Here is a 22,984-nt window from a genome sequence, read left to right as displayed (position 1 = left end):
ATTCGTTCACGAGTCGGACACCGCTACAGAGCAAGAGGGGCTCCACAGGGAGAAATACAGTCGGCATATTAATGGAAAGTGAACAGGTTGGCGTGTCCGCCCTATAAGTTGAAGACTGTGCGAGTGAATTCGACTTTATTTAATGGAGTTTCAAGTCCAGCGTGTGTGATTGCCGCGTCCGTACAGATGCTGGCCGCTCTGGTCGCGCTGGGGGAAGGAGAGGTTTTGACATCGTTAGATTTGTTGTTATTGTAATCAGCTGACCGGTGCTGAAATCGCTCCGTTTGCTGTTTTCTAGAAAGCGGTGACAGTGATGAGCGCTTGTCAGGACAAAACGTCTTTGAGTTGTTCGCAAAGCAGGGAAAATGTGAGCGACAGTGAATGGGGAAGGATGGATGATGCGTGTACGTCCTGCTTTGACGAACCCATAGGCGAAGCGATACGCGCCGAGATGAATGCGGTGCAATCGGGCATAGACGGACATCTGCCGCTGCCCCGAGGCCAACGCGAACTGATGTTAGGCCTGGTGGAAGAGGGTTTCGCCGGCTATCATGGCCGTCTCGGTTCTGATCCGGACTCAGATTATCTCGACATCCCCGGCGACCCGAACTACAGCGAAAGTGACGGGAACGTCACCACGAAAAAGCGCAACCGCTCTAACAGCTCGCGGCACCGCGGGGAAGTTGTCACGGAACTCGGACCCGAGGAGGTGCGCTGGTTCTACAAAGAGGACAAGAGGACCTGGAAACCTTTTGTTGGACACGATTCTTTGAAAATCGAGATGGCGTATCGCAAATACTGCGAACTTAATCCAAACGAGGTCAAACGGAGGGATGCGGATGAAGAAGCAGAGGATTTGTTCGAGTCACCATCGGGATGCGAAGCACCAACGGTCCGGAGACAATCGGCGGTGTTGGCAGCGCAACCGGTACCCGAGAGCACTGATGATGGATGCTCAACAGACGAGACTGAGCTGGATTCAGAAAGCATCAACGTGGACGCAGTGTGCGTCCGTGGAGGACTCTACGAGGTGGACATCAAAAAGAAAGACTGTTATCCTGTATACTGGAACCGTGAGTATTTTAACAAGCTTGCGTTAAAGAAAACAATGTTATGTAGTGTTTGGAAAACAAAGAAATGTTCACACAGCTCTTATATATGCAACGAGCTTTTGGCAAGCTCCAAAAGCTTCAAAAAGTGTCTTAAAACTAGTCTACATAATTCATGTGCTGTAATCCAAAAAGATAATTTGCCAAAAAATCACTGCCAGCTTTCAAATCATATACAAACTTGACCCTGAAAGTCATTGCTCCATAATTGATGTCTCCTTGGTTTGAATGTGGCTTTCAGTAAATAACAACAAACATTTTGGTCTGTTCCTCAAATGGATTGTGATAGTGCTTTTGGCTATTTACTAATGGAGCATTAGAGTGTAAAGTCTCCTTTTGTATTTGTAATGACGAATGTAAGTAAATTATAACTGAATTACATTTTTGTTTTCAAAGGTGCAGATAAATTTGCAGCTGTTCAGCAAATTTCCATGGGTGAAATCCTGTCATTTCAATAGGAATCCACACAGATCAGATATTTCACATCACAACAAAAGGCAAAGGGCAAAGAGCAAAGGGTGCTCAAGTTGGTCACACTTATTTACACTGTTGGCCAACAGAAAGCTGCTGGATTTTTATTGACTTACAGTATGTGTGAGCTGTACACTTGTGGGCTATTGACAATAGACAATTGGCCATTTTTGCCCACAAAATTTCACTAATGTGAACACACAGTAAAGGAATAGTTCACCCAAAAATGTTGATTCTGTCATTGTTTACTCACCCTCAAGTTTTGTTAAACCTGTGAGTTTCTTTCTTCTGTTACACACAAAAGAAGATACTTTGAAGAATGTTGGTGACCAAACAATTGCTGGCAGCCATTGACTTCTATAGTAAAAAATGGCTGTCAGCAACTGTTTGGTTACCAGCATTTTTATGAATATTTTGTGTTGAGCAGAAGAAAGTAATTCATTAACGGTTTGGAACAACGTGAGGGTGAGAAATTATACTAAACTATCCCTTTAAGACTGCTATACACTACAATAAATTGTAGCCAAGACATCTAGACAAGATTCGGTGCTGAAATTGGTTGCATATCAGTCATGTCATTCTGTGCTCATGTTCTCAAGTTCATACTTAGTGTTCACTGTCCAAAGCAGTGAATCTTGTTACAATACAGGCTGAAGTTCACTTCAAGAATGAACAAAGCTGCATTAATTAATGTGAATTTAGGTGTTTGAAAAAAAGCAAACTGAAAGAAAAAGTGAGATGCTTCTCTCTACAGTATATGACACATAGTCTTCATTCATGCCACAAAGAAGTGTTGCATTATGCACCTTAAAAACAAATAAAATGTAATTTAGTTCATTGCAAAAACAATACATTTGTCCCACTAGGTGATTAAAGAACCTACAATAACTTGAAATCCTTTGGGGTCTCAGAAATTGGTCTCTGATGGCAAATGCCAAAATTACACAGTGTACGCTGAGCTTAAAGGGGACATTGGTTGCTCATTTTCCACAAGTGCATTCTGCAGGGTTTTCATGAAATGCCTGCAAAATGCTTTGGTTAAAATGTAAAACAACACCCTTTTTACCTTGTAAAAAACAGCTCTGTTCACAGCGTTCTGTTTCGGTGCATGTCTCTTTAAATGTTAATGAGCTACTGCTCACCACACCCATCTCTTCTGTGGGTTTTTTTGTGTATTCGTTGGCACATTACTATCAAAAACAAAACTAATGCACTTTGTCCTTTGCTCTGATGTCGGTAGAAAATGAAGACTCATGTTCACTTTTAAATCCAACTACAAAGCACCTGCATCTGCTTATGAAACATTGTTGTCGCTACAACTGCTTGAGCACACAGAAAATGGCAGACAGCATATTACTGACTGAGAGTGGAAATATTCTAATACGGGACAGCCTGTCAGTGCAACATGATGTCATATTGATCAGAAAATTTTAATTAAAAGGTTTGATAATTAAATCTGTTAAGGTTTTCTATGTATTAAAAAAAAGAGTGAAGGGATTTTTATTTTTGTAGATTGGTTGTGTCCACACACTGCTAAGACACATTTGCATGCAAACACCATGTAAAAGTGAATTTTGCATCTGATGTCTCCTTTAAATCAGATGAAATGTTGCTTTAGGAACAGATAATAATTCATACTGCTTGTGTTTACAGAACAGGACCACATCCCAGTCATGAGAGGCCAGTGGTTCACGGACGGGACCTGGTTGCCACTGGAGGAAGAAGACAGTGACCTCATTGAACTGGAGCATCTGGCCCGTTTCCGAGGCCAGCAGATGAAAGACACGTTTGACACAGAAGCGGTGGCCACTACAGTGGACAGCAAAGATGGTAATAACCCATGCTACGAATAGGACTCAGGGTTTGGAAGTTTTGTTGTAGGGGTCAAGCACACAAAAAGGCCGACTTAACATTGACACTTAGTTCAGCTGACTCAGAGGCATGGTCTTGAATGAACCACAAACCAACCCAGACATCCTGTTTGTCTCATATGACACACATTTAAACTGAGATAAACACTGGTGACATGTATACTACAGAGGGCTATTGATCGTCACTTGTGTTTGCAAATAGTCAAAAGACCCTTAACGGAAATAATCTGAGCTGGTTAGACATTACTTAACAGTCGGGTAATTTGAAACAGACCTGTTTAACTTCTGCCCTTAATTCACTCAGCCATTCACAGTCTGAAATTGAGCCGGAGCCACGTGGACTGGCACAGCGTAGATGAAGTGTACCTTTACAGCGATGCTACCACTTCAAAGATCGCACGGACTGTTACTCAGAAACTGGGATTCTCCAAAGGTTTGTAACAACCTTGATTAGTAAGTACATTCTGAGTGGTTTTGCGAGTCTAAAGACCACATAAAATGATGAGTGTTCTGTCTTAAAGGTCCACTTAAGTGCTTTAAAACACGCAGCGTTATTCTGGGTGTTGACGTAATTTCAACTGAAACAGGAAGACAGGGTGGGACATATCAAGCAGCCCCACCCCCTTTTTAAAATAGCAAGTAGCATTTTGTTTATATCACAGCTTGGGCTAGAGCCGTTAAGCTCTGTAAAGCCGCATTTGACAGCAACAATCTCATCCATATCATTATAAAATATACCATTCAATTCAAATGGGTCCAATATGTTTTGTTGTCTGTGCAGACTCACGCATATGATCCGCTCCGTGCCATTGTGTCTTTGGACCGGAGCAGACTGTGTGTGTGTGCGCGCTGCAGAGGTTCGTGTGACACAAAGCGAAACCAGACTTCATTCGCCCCAACAGAATTCATATTTACACTGTTTGAATCATATCCCCTATGTAGTATTCACCGTGCAGAAAATACAAATTCTATGAACAAGTGACCGATTTCAGCTGAAACTTCAGCATCTATTTATAGTGTAGGGGGCAGGACGTTTCAGATTCTATTTGATTTGATTGGACAGAAAGTTTGATGAGAAGCTGAAGTGCGGGGTGATGTCATAAAATTGTTGATCCATATTGGCGGAAGTTAGACGACTAAGTTTTGAATGCATATTTGCTGTTGGTTAATGCAAATTTTGTCAGTGCTTTTAAAACACACTTATAGATAACCTTAAAGCTAACATAGTTATACTAAAAGCAAAAAAAAATCTATTTTGATTTCATGGGGACTTTCTGTTGAAAGTGGACGTTTGGGCAAACATATTCACCCATTTTTTTTAAAATGTCCAATCGATGATTGAACTCGAAATAACATAATAGTGTACTACTATTACTATTATTGCAATGCGAAATGTCATTCCGATTTCAGTGCATGATTTGCTAGTTGAATTCGGTGTTGAATGCTTTGATGGGACAAAATTTTTGGTCTGGTTTACTAAAAAATAATTTTTCAATTCATTTATCTGCTTGAAGTACATCATTAGAGAACACTAGCATACAAATGATTTCAAAGTAAATAGACAAGAACTAAAAAAAAAAAAAATGCTTTTGTACCATCGAATCAAGAGAGTACCTTGTATATTTACTTGATTTGAAATACCGTAGATAACCCTTGTGAAAAAAGTTTAATAAAGAGTAATTATTACTGAAATAATATACTTTGAAAGGATATACTTATGTACCAACTAAATGTTGCTGAGTACATTTTTGACCTAAGAACTAAGTACATCTTTATATGTCATTTTTTAAAACATATTTTAATGCGTAACTGGAATTTAAATTATGAAGTGTACTTCTATAAACCATAAAACCTTTGTTCATCTTCGGAACACAAATTAAGATATTTTTGATGAAATCCGAGAGATTTCTGACCCAGCATAGACAGCAACGTAACTGACATGTTCAAGGCCCAGAAAAGTAGTAGACATTGTTAAAATAGTCCATGTGACATCAGTGGTTTCACCTTAATTTTATGAAGCTATGAGAATACTTTTTGTGCACAAAGAAAGCTAGCAGAGAAATGCACATGTATGCGTCATGGCACTGTTGTGAATGTCCATTGAAGAGTGACATGGAAGAGAAGAATTTATTGAATAAAGTAATTAATTACGTTTTCTTTGTGGACCAAAAGTAATCTCGTATCTTATGACATTATGGTTGAACGACTTATGTCACATGGACTATTTTAACAATGTCCTTACGTGCTTGGACATGGTAGTTGTGTCGCTTTTTATGCAGGGTCAGAAAGCTCTCAGATTTCAGCAAAAGATGAACAAAGGTCTTACAGGTCTGGAATGACATGAGGGTGATTAATTAATGACAGAATTTTCATTTTTGGGTGAACTATCCCTTTAAGTGGCTTATTATTTATAAGTACAGTTTTTAAAATATATTTTTTTTAAGATTTAAAGTCGTTATTGTTGTGAATGTGATTATTAGTGTATAGATACATTTCTTTCTTCATGTCTGGTTAGCGTCCAGCAGCGGGACCCGTCTCCATCGAGGTTACGTGGAGGAGGCGGCTCTAGAGGACACTCCCCCTGAAACAACGCACATAGTCTTTGTGGTACACGGGATTGGCCAGAAGATGGATCAGGGGCGTATTATTAGAAATACAAGCATGTGAGTCCACCAGTCACACACCTGAATTTGTACAAAACCAATCCTCTAGACCTGAAACTAACTGAAGTGTTTCATTGATGGTTAGGATGCGTGATGCGGCCCGCAAGATGGAGGAGAAGCACTTTTCAGATCGAACAAATGAACACGTCGAGTTCCTTCCTGTGGAATGGCGATCTAAACTTGCCCTTGATGGAGGTATTGACTATGAGCAATAATAAAAAAAGACAAAGTACATTATGTTTGAAAACTATTAGCTTTGATAGATACAGCTTATTTATGATCAAGTGTACTTTTTCAGACACCGTGGACTCCATTACGCCAGACAAAGTGCGAGGTCTGAGAGACATGCTGAACAGCAGTGCCATGGACATTATGTACTACACAAGCCCTTTGTACAGAGATGAGGTGATATACAGCTACAATCCTTCATTCTTTCATTCATTTTCTCAATTTTATTAGCTCTCTAAGCCATTATAAACTAGATATGTTCTAATTATAAACTTTTATAAACAAAACTACATAAACAGTTTTAAGGCATTATAGTCATGCTCCTTATGCAAAGGCTGTACTAAAGTTATACATAATTATGCTGCTTTCTAAAATACCTTATTTTGACCAAAAGACAGCATCACATGTGTTCTTTTTTAAATAAGGTATTCCCATGTGAAAAGAAATTGCACATTAGCATACTTTAACATTTTAAAAATGTTATTAGGAAAATAATACACTATAAAGAAATATACTTAAATGCGAAATTAATGTCATGCTAAATGTAAAAGATGTTTACATATAGTCGACAAGAGAAAAAAAAAAAAAAAAAAGTTTACATTCACTTGATTCTTAATAAAGAGTTCTTACCTGAATGATCCACAGTTTTTTAGTGATTCTTTGGATTTTCAGCATTTTGTGTATTTGAACCCTTTCCAACAATGACTGTATGATTTTGACATCCATCTTTTCACACTGAGGACAACTGAGGGACTCATATGCAACTATTACAGAAGGTTTAAACACTCACTGGTGCTCCAGACGGAAAAACCATGCATTAAGAGCCAGGGGATGAAAACTTTTGAACAGAATGGAGATACGTATAGATTTCTCATTTTGCCTAAATATCTTTTTTTTTTTTTTCATTTAGTACTGCCCTTCAGAGGCTACAGAAGATAGTTTCATGTTTCCCAGAAGACAAAATAAGTTGTCCTTATTGTGAATAGGTGGATCTCAAAATCATACGGACATTGTTGGAAAGCATTCAAATACACAAAAATGCTGAAAAACCAAAGAATTTGTGGAACCTAAAGAACAGCAGGCAGTTTAACTGTTCAGGAACAACAACATGAACATCTATCACTAAACAAAAAAAAAAAAAAACTGATGTGGATCATTCAGGTAAGAACACAGTATTAAGAATCAAGGGGATGCAAACTTTTGAACGGTGTCATTTTTATAAATTCAATTACTATTTGCTCTTGTGGATTATATGTAAACTTCTTTTATGTGAAATATCTTATTCAGATCAGTACTAAATAAGTAAAATAATTAACATTTTGCCTCTGAAAGAGGGATGTAAACTTTTGACCTCAACTGTATTTAAATGTATTTGTAATATTACATTTAAAAAAATAAAGTTGCAATTTAGTCAACACATCAATATAGTTGTACTTATTTAAAGGACAATTTTTTAAACATACTTTAAAACCTTTTGACATTATTACAAAGTGCACTTTTTAATTGTGTTCTTTAATGTGTAAAGAAACATAATCCTGAAACTATACTCTCTTCAAGTACATTTAAGTTACCTTTTATTTCATTAATGTTATATTATATTGGTTTTGTAATTGTGGACAGGAGATGTATAAAGTTCAGAGAAGTGTAAATAAAAATAGCTTAACCAATACTCCTGTGTGCTATGTATTTTAGCTTATTAAAGTATTTTAGCTTAGCAACATTCAGTTGAAATCAGTTCCTGAATTTCCTATGCACTTTTTATAGAGAGCAGATTTTGGAGCAGAGCTACTCTTAGTCTCTCTCATGTAAAGTTTGACTAAATGTCCCACTCATACACTGAAGCACACACTGTCCTACTCTTTTCTAACGCTCAAATAAATTGTCACACTTGTTCATTTCATGCTCACTGCCCTTGCATCCTCAGATCACCCGGGGTCTGACCAAAGAGTTGAACCGACTCTACACGCTCTTTTGTGAACGCAATCCAGAATTTGCAGAGAAAGGAAAGGTGTCCATCGTCTCCCACTCACTTGGCTGTGTCATCACATTTGACATCATGACAGGGTGGGATCCTGTGCGCTTTGTTCATGAAGATGTGCCAGATGCCATGGAGGGTGATGTTAGCAGACAAGAGCGTCAGCTGTTGGAGGATCTTCGTAACACATGCTTAAGGTTCACGACTAATTATAGTTACACTCTCATCATATTATATTACAAATAAATGTAATAATAAGCAGCTACACTGAACATCCTAGAAATGCTAAATTTCCTATAACACATCCTATAACACTAAAAAAGGAGGATACTTTGCAGGATTCATGAAGCCAGGATAAAAACTAAAAAAATATTCCTAAACCAGTGAGAAATAAATCTATATGTTTATATCCAGGGACATTTTTACCCTTTATAAGGGCAAATGTGTCATCAAGTCAGTGACTTTTTAATGAGTGAGTTACTGATTCACTCATTCAACTGATTCCTTCAAAACAGCTGATTCATTCAGAAATGACTTGCTGATTTCAGTTCCGCGTACTAGTATTGCAATTGTGCCATAGAAAGATTGTTAAAATGGTAAAACTAGTATACTAGCATGCAGTTTTGAACTTAACAACTGTCTTTATGAATGGCTTATTGAGTTCAGAAATGCTGAATCACTCATGAATAAAGCATCAACGTGTTGATCAGAGATAAAGTGATTGGCGAAATAGAGCAATACTGTCTAAAATGTGTGTCAATTAATGTTAACTTGAACGTAACATTACAATTTTATTTATTTATTATATACCATTAAATATAGTATATAATATTATCTTAAAAGGAGGAAAGATAAGCATCTGGCTCAAGCCGGTATCAATAAACAGACATGGCATTTCAAAAACAGACTTTTAAACCTAAAATCAGATGGATGGTCACCCTAATTATAGCAACTGCTTAGCAACATGCTAAGAGCATTCATATAGTAATCACATAGTAATACGCTAACATCCATAAGACACAACCTTTCAGAACAGTCCAGCAATCACAGAGCAACACGCTAATAACCACTAAAAACACTAGCAACAGGTTACAACCATCTAGAACACAATGGTAAGACACTAACAATCACTCAGGACACTGTAGCAGCAGAGCAACAAGCTAAAATCCACTCAGCAACATGCTAACATCTACACACTAGCAAGACACTAACAACCTGTCAGAACACTCTAGCAAACATTAAAACTGCCCAGGGTAGGGTTGCACAAGCCATTCGTAAGTTCTTCCTTAAATTGGAAGGTTAAAGGTTGTATTAGCGATTTCAAGCCTGAACCATAAAGTGTCACATTCAGCTGACCTTTCTTCACGATCCGCTCACACCTGCCCCATAAATTAGCTGTAAAAAAAAAACGCGTCTCTGTGGTCAGTTTAGGGTCTGAGACATGCCAAAAAAACAATCGGTGCTACCAACCATTCCACAGAAAAACAAACAGTGTTCCAACCTATCACGGTCAGGGGGTTGGTGTTTTGGACTTCGTACTGGTGCGGGGATGTGAGGGAGGCAGAGCGAAAGTCCACAACACCAACCCCCTGAGGGTGATTGGTTGGAACAATGTTTGTTTTTCTGTGGAATGGTTGGTAGCACCGATTGTTTTTTTGGCATATCTCGGACCCTAGACTGACCACAGAGACGCGTTTTTTTATACAGCCAATTAACAACCTTTAACTCCACACTAGAGGCTTAGTAACTACTAGCTAGTTTGTAACTAAATCTATACATTATTTGGTTGGGCCAGTTGTTCGTAAGGCAGAACTTGGCTAGTAGTTCGTAAGCTCTCCGTAAAGTAATGCGTAGTCGCCTAATATGACGTTTACACTAAATCATCCAATAGAAATCTTAAAAATACGTGAGCAGAACTTGTTTAAATGCTATGAATTGTAATTTATCCTTCATTCTAACTTCTTTTGCCTCACATATACTAACGGTAAAAACAAGTTAACATTAAAAACGAGACAATAATAACATTAGTTTATATGTAAGCTGTTTTTTTTTTTTTTTTTTTTTTGTCCAGGGTCACGTGCAAATAACATTCAGAGACTAACTGAAATAAATAAGGATCAATAAAAAATGAAAAAAATAAATGCCATTTATTTATTTCATCTGACATGCGCAACACGAAGTGCACAGAGTCGCGCTGTAGATGGGGTGTTAAAGACGCGCTAAAAAAGAAACAAGTAGTTTATTCACATATTGTTCTCTCTTAATATGTATGTGAGTGTAAATGTCAACAGCATCATATATGCCTAAATGATTGAAGGTTGTCAGTTCAAAAATAGAGCATATTGATGCAGTTCACTCAGTCTGCTGTTTTATTCCAACCGTTACTCCTGACCAGACGCTTCCGTAAATATTTAGTTTATACGTAGAGCTACGTTGAAACTAAGTTAAATGGTGCAACGCAAAAATATTTAGTAGTGCGTAAGTTGTAACTTAGTGTCCATTTACGTCGCAACTAGGCTAAGTTGTAACTTACGCACAGCTGGTGCAACCGGCCCCTGAACACTAAATGAACAACACACAACCTAGAACATTTTAGCAACATATACTAACAACCACTTACAACACTCCACCTAGAGCACACTAGCAAGACACGTAACAACCACTCAGAACAGCCCATCAAACGTAAAGCAACACGCTAACAATAACCACTCAGAACACTCTAGCAACATGCTAACAACCACTCAAAACACGATAGCAACATGTAACAACCACCTAGAACGCAAAACCAAGACACTAACAACCACCCAGGACACTGTAGCAGCATAGCAGCAAGCTAACAATCACTCAGATCTCTATAGCAACATGCTAACATCCAACTTGAACACATCAATAAGACACTAACAACCTCTCAGAACACTCCAGCAATCACATAGCAAACAACACGCTAACAGTAACCACAACAACAACATGCTAACAATCATTTAGAACACTGTAGCTGCATAACAAAATGCTTACAACATTAACCACTGTAGCATCATGCTAAGAACTACCTAAAACAGTCTAGCAACACACTAACAACCATTCAGAACAGTAGAAACTGCAAAGCATCATGCTTACCCACTGTAAGAACATGCTAACAGCCACCAAGAACACTTTAGCTACATGCTAACAATCACTCAAAACACACTACATGTTAGCAGCCACCTAGAACACAATAGCAAGACACTAACAACACTCAGGACTCTATAGAAACATGCTAACATCCACCTAGAACACAAACAAAACACTAACAACCTCTCAGAACACTTAAGCCATTACATTAAACAACACACTAACAATAACCACGTAAAACACTCTAGCTACACGCTAACAACCATTCAGAACACTATAAACTGCATAGCAACATGCTAACAACCTTAACCACTGTAGCAACATGTTAACAACCACCCAGAACACTACACACTAACAATAATTCAGAAAAGTAGAAACTACAAAGCAACATACTCACCACCTTAACCATTTTAGCAACTCGCTAACAACCACTCAAAAAACACGCGCTGCCCTATCAGGCAATGACTTCGAAGGCTGCGAAGGCAACAATATATATATTTTTTTACACTATTCATAAAGTATATCATGGTCAAGATCCCATCTATTATATAAAGTAACAAGTTTAATTTCACCAGAATATCTTTATTTATTTAACCTATATGACGCACACGCACAGGATTGTGGGAAATCGAAGGCAGCGAAGGATACATCTATGCTGCCTTCAAGATTCGATCAGATGAAGGTACCTCCTGAGACAGGAAGTGAAGCAGAATTTGTATTTGGATGTGCCTTGATGCCTTTCAGCCTTGAATTGCTGCCTCCGAAGCAGCCTTTTAGAGCTTTCGGACGCAGCCTACATGTTAACAGCCAGCTAGGTCACAATAGCAAGACTCTAACAACCTCTCAGAACACTCCGGCAAACAACACACTAACAATAACCACTTAGAACACTCTAGCAACACGATAACAACCATTCAAAACACTGGAAACTGCATGCTAACAAAATTAAGCGCTATAGCATCATATAACAACCTTAACCTCTGTTGCAAAATGTCAACAACCAGAACACTCTAGCATCACATTGACAAACATTAAGAATAGTAGAAACTACAAAGCAACATACTAACCACGTTAACCACTTTAGCAACATGCTAACAACCACCCAGAACACTCTTGCAACACGCTAACAACCATTTAGAATACTGGAAACTGCATAACAACATGCTAACCACTGTAACATGCTAACACTAGCACTGTAGCAACCAAACAGAAACTTGCTAATAACCATTCAAAACATCTTAGCAGCTAAATAATGCACTGGCAAGCATCCACAGCAATCTAGAATTGTGGCAATCAGTTTTACATGGCTAGCACCACTTTCGTTTTCATAAGAAAATGTAAAAATGTAGTTGTTATTTTTGTTGTCTGATACACTAAAATTGAGAAATATCAATTTTTACAACCCTTATCTATTAGTTCTTAATATATTATCCCTTCGTCTGTTTGTCAGCTGCATTGATTGTAGTGCTCTCTCGTTGTTTCTGATGCATTTTAAAGGGTCATGTATTATTTAAAGGTTTTTAGTTTTGTCTGCACTCTACTCTACAATGACAATCCCTCTGTTAATCTGGTTTGTGTGATGTTCCTCTACAAAAATTGAATTGAATATTTCATTCGCAGAATGAGGGATTTAGAAGATAAGCTTCGGCATTTCCAAACCTCATCCTCAAGACCCTCTCCAGCCCTGAAATTCAAGGTACATCAGTATAACCATACCCTTTCTTTCTCCTTCTCACACTGTTTGTGTTTGTCTTAATCAATAAACCATGTGATTTGGAGTTGTAGGTGGAGAACTTCTTCTGCATGGGATCTCCTCTGGCTGTGTTTTTGGCTTTAAGAGGTGTACGTCCAGGAACCAAAGGAACGCAGGATCACATCCTACCCAAATCCATCTGCCAGAGGCTTTTCAACATCTTCCATCCCACGGATCCTGTAGTGAGTATGATTAGATTGCAGTATAAATATAGCTCAGGATCAGATTTCTCTTGTTACTGGTCCATGTATTATGAGCCAACTGGAAAACAAAACCTAGTCTGGCAATAACATTTTTTATTTTAAATTAATTCTAGCATTAAAATACACTAAAATTTACTAGTAAGTAAAAATTGTTTTTTTTTTTTTAGTATAGTTCCTGTTATTGTAATCAAAGATATACAATATCTGAATATCAGTCAGGAAATAACAATCTAAATAAAGACAAATTGTTTCCTTTTAGGCGTACAGGTTGGAACCTCTCATCATGAAGCATTATAGTAATATATCACCTGTCCAGATTCACTGGTGAGTAAATTAATGCCTTCGCTAAATAAATGTAAAAAATATATATATTGTAAGCAAATAAAATTCTGTTTTCTACAATGTACAATGCACCATTGTTTTTTTATTTTTTTAGGTACAACACCAACAGCCCCACACCGTATGACCAGATCCGTCCCACTCTGCTGAATCCGACAAAGGAAAGTGCTTCTGTGTCCGATACAGAGAGCCTCCCAAGCCCCTGCACTTCCCCTCCACAGCCCCGCAGACACTACGGCGAGTCTATCACTAACCTGGGCAAGGCCAGCATCATGGGTGAGACAGAAAGAGAGGTCATTAAAGACGTCTGGAAGAGTAAAACACTTGCAGGGCGAGCAGGATGTATAGTGTGCAGTGTAGGAGTAGGATTTCGCTTCCCAAATACTGAGATAATGGCAGTCTGCCTTCAATTACTGTGTATCTGCAGTTTATAGCTCTTGATTTTAGTGCGGAAAGCGATAAATAGAAATAGCTCAGCAAAGCATTGGATCAATAGAAAGCAATTAGGAAGTGTCACAAGAAACAACTGGAGATTTGGGAAAGCCCTTAGCAATAATATATATTATCAGCCAAAACAAAAATGTGACCCTTGACCACAAAACCAGTCATAAGGGTCAATTTCTTGAAAATGAGATTTATACATCAATGAATATTTCTGAATAAATAAGCTTTCCATTGATGTATGGTTTGTTAGGATATGACAATCTTTGTCCAAGATACAACTATTTGAAAGTCTGAAATCTGAAGGTGAAAAAATTCTAATTATTGAGAAAATCGTCTTTAAAGTTGTCTAATGTGCTTAGCAAATGCATATTACAAATCAAAAATTAAGTTTTGATATATTTACAGTAGGAAAATGACTAAATATCTTCATGGACATGATCTTTAATATGCTAATGTGAGAGACAGAATAACAACCGCATTTAAAAATAAATTATATTATAATAATAAATTGATTTGCATTTTAATGAGTGAAATACATATTTGACCCCTTCGCAAAACATGACTTAGTACTTGGTGGCAAACCCTTCTTGGCAATCAAAGAGGTCAGATGTTTCTTGTAGTTGGCAACCAGCTTTGCACACATCTCAGGAGGGATTTTGTCCCACTCCCCTTTGCAGCTCCTCTCCAAGTCATTAAGGTTTCAAGGCTGATGTTTGGCAACTTGAACCTTCAGCTTCCTTCAGACTACAGAGATTTGGAGTCTGGAGACTGGCTAGGCCACTCCAGGACCATGATGTCCTTCTTCTTGAACCACTCCTTTGTTGCCTTGGCTGTGTGTTTTGGGTCATTGTCATGCTGGAATACCCATCTACGACCCATTTTCAGTGCCCTGGCTGAGGGAAGAAGGTTCTCACCCAAGATTTGAAAGTACATGGCCCTGTCCATCGTCCCTTTGATGCGGTGCAGTTGTCCTGTCCCCTTAGCAGAAAAACACCCCCAAAGCATAATGTTTCCACCTCCTGGGGATGGTGTTCTTGGGGTTATAGGCAGTATTCCTCCTCCTCCGAACACGGCGAGTTGAGTTAATGCCAAATAGCTCGATTTCTCTGACAACACTTTCACCCAGTTCTGCTCTGAATCATTCAGATGTTCTTTGGCAAACCTCAGACGGGCCTGTACATGTGCTTTCTTGAGCAGGGGGACTTTGTGGGCGCTGCAGGATTTCAGTCCTTCACAGCGTAGTGTGTTACCAATTGTTTTCTTGGTGACTATGGTCCCAACTGCCTTGAGATCATTGACAAGATCCTCCTGTGTAGTTCTGGGCGGATTTCTCACCATTCTCATGATTATTGAAACTCCATGAGGTGAGATCTTGCATGGAGCCCCAGACCGAGGGAGACTGACAGTGATTATTGACAGTAGTACCAACTGTTGTCACCTTCTCACCAAACTGCTTGGCGATGGTCTTGTAGCCCATTCCAGCCTTGTGTAGGTCTACAATCTTGTCCCTGACATCCTTGGACAGCTCTTCGGTCTTGGCCATGGTGTCTTTCTTGCACAGGTGTCTTTTATACAGGTAACAAACTGAGATTAAGAGCACTCCTTTTAAGAGAATGCTAAAAAATCTTGCTGATTGATTGGGGGTCAAATACTTATTCCACTCATTAAGATGCAAATCAATTTATACTTTTTTGAAATGCGTTTTTCTGGATTTTTTGTTGTTGTTGTTGTTGTTGTTATTCTGTATCTCACTGTTAAAATAAACTTACCATTAAAATTATAGACTTGTTCAAAATCAGTAGGGGATCAAATAATTTTTCCCTCACTGTACCTGTGCTACTTAAGACTGGTTTTGTGGTCCAGGTTCACAAATATCAGAAATAAACCTGATTATTAACACAGTTTAGATTTAAATACATTGAGATATTGAGTGTGTGTGATTTCTTTTTATTTTTTTTAACAAATGCTGCATGTGCCAAAGCAATCCTGGTTTCTGAAATTAGAAGGTTTATTGACTTTTAAAATGTAACAGTAACTGACTTTTAAAATGTAACAGTAACTGTACATACTTGCTTTTCCACAGGAGCGGCAAGTATAGGTAAAGGCATTGGCGGTATCCTGTTCTCCAGATTTTCTCGCTCTAGTGGACAGGTGGGTGGTATTGAGGAGGAGCCATTGGACTCTGAAGGCGGGTCTTGTGAGAAAGGGGAAGATGGCCGGCCTGTGGAGTTAGATGATAAAGTGGAGGAGAAGACAGAGGAAAAAATTGAGGAGAAGACAGACACCAGCATGTCACAATCAGCCTCTGCCATTATGGATAACTCATCCTGTAAGCACCATCTGCACAAAGAAGTCATTGTGCACTCTGTTAATAAATTTAAATCATTCGTAAATAGGGAGCTCGTGCATGCTCATTCTCAATTAGCACAATTCCCGCCTATGAATTACAACTACGTAAATTACATGTCCAGGAACGCAGTGACTCCCTTCTCAGGTTTGGTTCCAGTATATTACATAAATGCAAAAAAGTAGGTCATACTACTACGTCATACGCCTAGTATCAAAAGCAAATTCCGTAGTCGCAATTAAAGTATGAAGAAATAAAGAAGACACAGTATGTTGAAAAGAATTGGGGGCCAAAAAATGAAGATTTGCTAGATAAACCTGGTATTGCTTGACTCCTAGTTGAGGGTTCCAAGTCATCTTTTATTTCCCAAAGCAAATGCTTCTAACACACGCTTACTGTTCTTTATGGTGCCTCCTCCTAGCAACAATTACAGCCATTTCAAGCACAAAATGTTTTTTTGGACGTTAAATAATTGTGCAAATACCAGTAATTTGACAAGCGCAAACGTTAGTAAAACGCATTGAAAGGGAAACTCCTATAAATTAATATTATGAATATCACAATTTGAATTTATTTGAGTTTGAATAATGAACAGAAACAAAGTTGCACTTGAGAGATAATTTCCATTAGTACAAATCTTAATGTTTAAGCATATAACGATATTCTAGGGAATTGTGTGCTTCTAATTTTATAGCAACAGTTTGGACTGGACCCTTTTCTATTCTAACAAGGCAGTGCATCTGTGTATAAGGCAAGGTTTAAAAAGAAATAATTGGTTCAGTCAGTGTGAATGAACTTGACTGGTCTGCAGAAAGAAGTCCCAAAGTCCATGAACATAATTCATGTATTTAAAAATTGTTTCTCCAACTCTGTTGCAACAGGTTTGGAAGTGTCTAAAATGACTGTACCCATAGTTTCAACTCATTGGTATTTAGTGATGAGTTTTTGGCTCAAGGTCTGCATTTAAAGTATGCAGACCAGTCAAGTTTTTTCCACACTGACTGAATCAATCATTTCATGTTGAACCTTGTCTTATACACAGATGCATTGTCATGTTAGAATAGAAAGGGCTCATGTCCAAACTGTTGCTATAAAATTAAAAGCACACAATTCCCTAGAATATCATTATATGCTTAAACATTAGGATTTGTACTCATAGAAATTACTAAAGTAGTCAAACCTGTTCATTAGAAGGGGCTGTCCCAATAATTTTGGCAATTGACCAAATACTTTTAGCTTAGCTCTATTTTTATACATACATATATAGTGTATACATACACTATATTGCCAAAATTATTGGGACAGCCCCTTCTATAGTTCTATAGAACTAATGTGTATTATGTATTATATCAAATGCCAGCAGAGGGCACCAACGGCCTGATTGTTTTTACACTTTACTGCGCAATCTCTTCCTTATTTTTAATATTGACTAAACAACATTTAATTCACTACACTTAATCTTTAATATTGGGCCATTTCTTTATGACAGAAATTGCAAAATCACGATGAACAATTAGCATAATAATGTACTGTATTATGCCATGTTTGGATAAGCTTATAAATGATTTACCTTAGAAATCAGATAAAATGGCAAACAGTACGTTCCCAGATGAACATTATAATATGCAGAAATTGAGTCTGAGATGTTCCACACATGTAACAGTTTGTGTGGAGCAGAATTTACCATTAATGGAGTCACTCTGAGATGCACGTATATAACCTACACACATGTAAGTGATTAAAGTGCATATATTAAACCTGCATTGCTTATATTTAATTGAATCGTAGCATTGTGAATTAACAATAACATTATGATTTATTACAATTTTTAAATTTCACTCAATGATTTCTTAAAAATTGAGTACTCGAGTTAAATCGAGGAATCGTGACAGCCCTAAAAATGTTAGTGCACACATTGCACTTATAAGAAAAAAAGTTGCAATTGTGAGAAATAAAGTCACAGTTTAGAGATTCTTTTTTTACTCTGAGGTTGAAATGGATTCCATATAGATGATACAATATCTCACAAAAGTGAGTACACCTCTCACATTTTAGCAACCATTTTAGTATATCTTCTCAAGGGACAATACTATAGAAATGAAACTTGAATATATTTTAGAGTAGTCAATGTGCAGCTTGTATAGCAGTATAGATTTACTGTCCTCTGAAAATAACTCAATACAGCCATTATTGTCAAAATAGCTGGCAACAAAAGTGAGTACACCCTAGTGATAACAGCAGTGTGTTGTTTAACCATGCAAAGCCACATCATGTTAATGTTTTTGTCTGCTTGACAGGACCATACAAAGTTGTGTATCTTGTATTAGAGCAGTTAACATTTTGGTGCTTTAAGTACAATTCTCTCATTCACAGTAAATCTATACTGCTATACAAGCTGCACATTGACTACTCTAAAATATATCCAAGTTTAATTTCTATAGTATTGTCCCTTGAGAAGATATACTAAAATTGTTGCTGAAATGTGTGGGGTGTACTCACTTTTGTGAGATACGGTATATTAAATTTGCTTTTGCCTCAAACCTGATATTAACATTCTTCTTTTGACGGTTTTGCAGTGGAGCTCGAGAAACGCGTCGACTTTGAGCTGAGGGAGGGCCTAGTGGAGAGCCGCTATTGGTCAGCGGTGACGTCGCACACAGCCTATTGGTGCTCCCATGACGTGGCTCTGTTTCTGCTGACGTTCATGTACAGGCCAAATGAAGCGAATGACATGCCAGAGGACAACCCTGAATCATAACAAACACACCTACGAACTCTCACACAGCACCACCCTTGATCACTCCCTTAATATAGTTTAGCAGACCTTGTTCACTGTGCATCAGAGATCCTGTCCTTGCCTTGCTTTCCCTACATTTAGAAGCACACCCATGGAAGAGACTTAGTCTCTCCACTACATTCTCCAACTAGGATTGTTCTTAACCTCGATGAGATGGTGGTAATGATCCTACTTGTTGCAGCTTGGAAATTCTAACCAGTCACACCTTGATTCCCAAAGCAGCAGACTCTTCATATTGACTGATGAATGGTTGTATAATATGGCTGACAAAATTCAGCTGAATTGGTGGTTCACAATCAGAAGGGTTTTTTGAGAAGTACATACAATGTGTTTTCTTGCCTAAAAAGAATAGTTTTGAAACATTTTATAAATTAAGCATAAATATTATATGTTTACATTATTTAGATGATAAAACACAATCTGCATTACTCCTAAAAGTGGCCAAATATTGAGTTGATAGTTGATGGGAGCAGTGCACATAGACCTGATGGATTAATTTAGAAAAGAATTATCATTGGTAAACATATGGTTCACCTAAAAAGATCAATTCTGTCTTTGATTATATATTCACCCTCATGTTGTGCCAAATTCGTGTGATTTTCTTACGTAAGTGGTACAAAAGGAGATATTTTGAAGAACTGTACTAGTTGCTTTTTACATTTATATATTTTTTGTTCTCATTCCAATTTTAAAGTGATTTAGTTTCGTTTTAATATTTTATTTATTTTAATATAAACTTTATTTATTATTATTATTTTTAATATGTCTATAGTTTTATTTATAAGAAAATGAAAATGTTTGTCACTACACTGTAAAAAGTTTTAACCAGTTTCAACTTAAAAACTTAAGTTCAGCAGCTGCCTTAAAATTTTAAGTTAAGTCAACTTGTAACTACGAGTCATTTCAACTCACAACAATAAAATTAGTTAAAATGACTTGTACTTTTAAGTTGATTTAACTTATGAGTTGAAACTACTTGTATTAAGTTGATTTAACTTAAAATGTTAAGGCAGCTACTGGACTTAAGTTTTTAAGTTGAAACTGGTTAAACTTTTTACAGTGTAGCTGTTGTTTAAATATTTCATATTTTATTTTATTTCAGTTATTACTTTTGATAATTATAAAACAATAATAACCCAGATGGAAACTGAAGCTTTTAAGCTTAAAAACAACTGTTAAACACCATAAAGTTTCATTAAAGTGAATTTTTTCCAAGTCCTCTGAATATATGGGAAGAACAGACTGAAATTTGAATTGTTATTGTCTAAAAATGTTAACATCTAACCTAACTCTCCTTTCCACAGTCATGAAAGGAGTAGCAATGTATGATTCATGAATGAATCTTTATTTGATTCAAATCTTTTCAACTGATGCAGTTCGTTTTCACATTAGACTGAGCTCAACTCGTGTTTTAACCACTGACCTTTCGGTCTGTTCCTGGAATTATTTTCTAGCTTCAGAAGACTTGGAACATGGTTGTATGGACCACTTTCATAATCGCTTTTGCATATTGACAGCCTCAGTTCCCATTTATTGTAATGGGAAAGATCGACTAGAACATTCTTCAAAATTTCTCCTTTTGTCTTCCATTGAAAGTCATACTGGTTTGGAACGTCCTGATGGAGGATCAGAGAATTTTCATTTTTAGGTGAACTATTCCAGACAGTCCCAGTCCTTTTCCCTCTTCTCTTTCTGATACATTTGAGGCATTAGTTTCTCCTCTGCACTCGCATGATAGACACTGAAATCTACTGCATATTTGAATGCACTCTTTGCTATGATCACCACAAAATTAGAGTTTATGCTTTACCATGCATGAAAGACAAAGTCTGGATATTTTCCACTGAGGCTGTTAGAAAAACTCCCTACAACTGGATCTCCTCTTAGTTCTGTCCAAGTTGAAACACGATTTTTCACATGTGGCATTCTCAAACTTGTTACTTGTCATGTTGTTTTCTAATGTATTATAGCACTAATGAACCATATAGTCACAAAGACATTGCCATTTTGAAATAACCATCGTTTTTGTGTTACATCCATGTTTTCTGTATTAATTTTGTATGATTTGTTTACAGTAATCCTGAAAAATGACACCCCCATGCCTTTACGATGACAAGAGAAAAGCACTTAACATTTCTCCTTACCTCACCCTTGAATGTGCCAATAAACTGAAGAGTGAGATCTTCATCAGGCGTGTGGTCGGAGAGGAACATCTGCATTACGTGCATATATATCAGAACTGGACTCCAGCGTGTCTGTTCATGTTTAGCTTCAGTGAACACAGAGCTGTTCCTCTTTTATGAACTTCGTGTTTTTCATTAAAATTGATATCGCTCTGTCTCATTCTGTTAATTGCTTTTAAATCCTGACTTTATAGGTGATATAGGGATCAGCTATAAACACAGTTTGCTGTGGGCCTTGATCTGAATAAAGGGAAAATGGTAGAATACAACCTTATTAATCCCTGGGGGGTGATTCAGTTTTAGCTGTAAAAAATTGAGACACTAGAGCTGTTGTTCTCAACTGAGGGGTTGTGACCCTTTTAACAGGTCAGCAATACTATAACATAAAACGGAAGGGTAAAAGTTTCTCATATGTTATGTTGTTAATGTCAAAGGCTGTGCATCCTATCAAAATAAACAATATTTTGGTATAAATCCACCTGTCTATTGATAATATGCCCAATACTGATAAAATATGTATCTATATTTTAATATTATATGCGTTAAGCTGGTAAGCTACTCCTGCTTATGCAGTTTCCAGAATAAATAAATAAATGTTTGGGAAATTTAATTAAGTGATACTGGTTTTAATAATGCATTTTATTATTTATAATGGACATTTATAGACATTTGTAATGTTACGAAATATGTCTATTCCAAATAAATACTATTCTTTTGAACATTCGATTATCCTAAAAGAATGGAAAGAATGAAGAAAGGTTTCCACACAAATATTAAGAAGCACTGTAATCACACAAACTGTTTTCAATTATGAAAATAATACATGACACTGAAGCAGTGATATTTGGTATCACTGAGATTATTACACTTTTTATTATTATTTTTAATTGGGTTTATATATTTAGGGCTGAGCACTGAGCACCTTCGTGGAACTGCTTTGTTTATTATTTTATTTCGCATTTTATTTCATTTCAATGTTAGTTTCAGTTATATTATAACCTCACAATGAATAGTAATAATGCCTGGTGAAAATTTCAGCTTTGTCATCACATTACTTTTTAAAAACATACAGTTGAGGTCAAAAGTTTACATGCCCCTTTCAGAATCTGCAAAATGTTAAATATTTTACAAAAAAAGAGGGATCATACAAAATGCATGGTATTGTTTATTTATACTGACCTGAATAAGATATTGCACATAATCTACTGCATTTACATATAGTCCACAAGAGAAAATAATTAAACTTATAAAGATGACCCCGTTCAAAAGTTTACATCCCTTTGATTCTTAATACTGTGTTCATACCTGATTGATCCACAGCTGTTTTATTTTTTTATTTTTATTTTTTTTGTTTTTCTTGAGTCCCTTGTTTGTCCTAAACAGTTAAACTGCCTGTTGTTCTTCAGAGAAATCCTTCAGGTCCCAGACAAACTGGTTTTTCAGCATTTTTGTGTATTTGACAAAAGTTAAATTTACCCTGATCTTCAAAT

General features: G+C 37.0%; 1 protein-coding gene across 1 annotated transcript; it reads left to right on the top strand.

Moving 5' to 3' along the window:
- Positions 1-20: 20 nt before the first annotated feature.
- ddhd1b (DDHD domain containing 1b) lies at positions 21-21,930 on the top strand. The gene is made up of 13 exons (XM_073853174.1): positions 21-1,073; positions 3,234-3,410; positions 3,756-3,884; positions 5,967-6,114; positions 6,200-6,309; positions 6,413-6,519; positions 8,267-8,514; positions 13,049-13,124; positions 13,214-13,363; positions 13,644-13,708; positions 13,821-13,999; positions 16,251-16,496; positions 19,091-21,930. The coding sequence occupies exons 1-13, from the start codon at positions 314-316 to the stop codon at positions 19,270-19,272; spliced, it is 2,577 nt and encodes an 858-aa protein (XP_073709275.1). The 5' UTR covers positions 21-313; the 3' UTR covers positions 19,273-21,930.
- The last annotated feature ends 1,054 nt before the right edge of the window (positions 21,931-22,984 follow it).

Source organism: Garra rufa, chromosome 13, assembly GCF_049309525.1.
Source record: "Garra rufa chromosome 13, GarRuf1.0, whole genome shotgun sequence".
In the NCBI taxonomy this organism is placed as follows: domain Eukaryota; kingdom Metazoa; phylum Chordata; class Actinopteri; order Cypriniformes; family Cyprinidae; genus Garra; species Garra rufa.
Note: the sequence above shows the minus strand (reverse complement) of the source record. Positions and strands in the feature narration are given on the sequence as shown.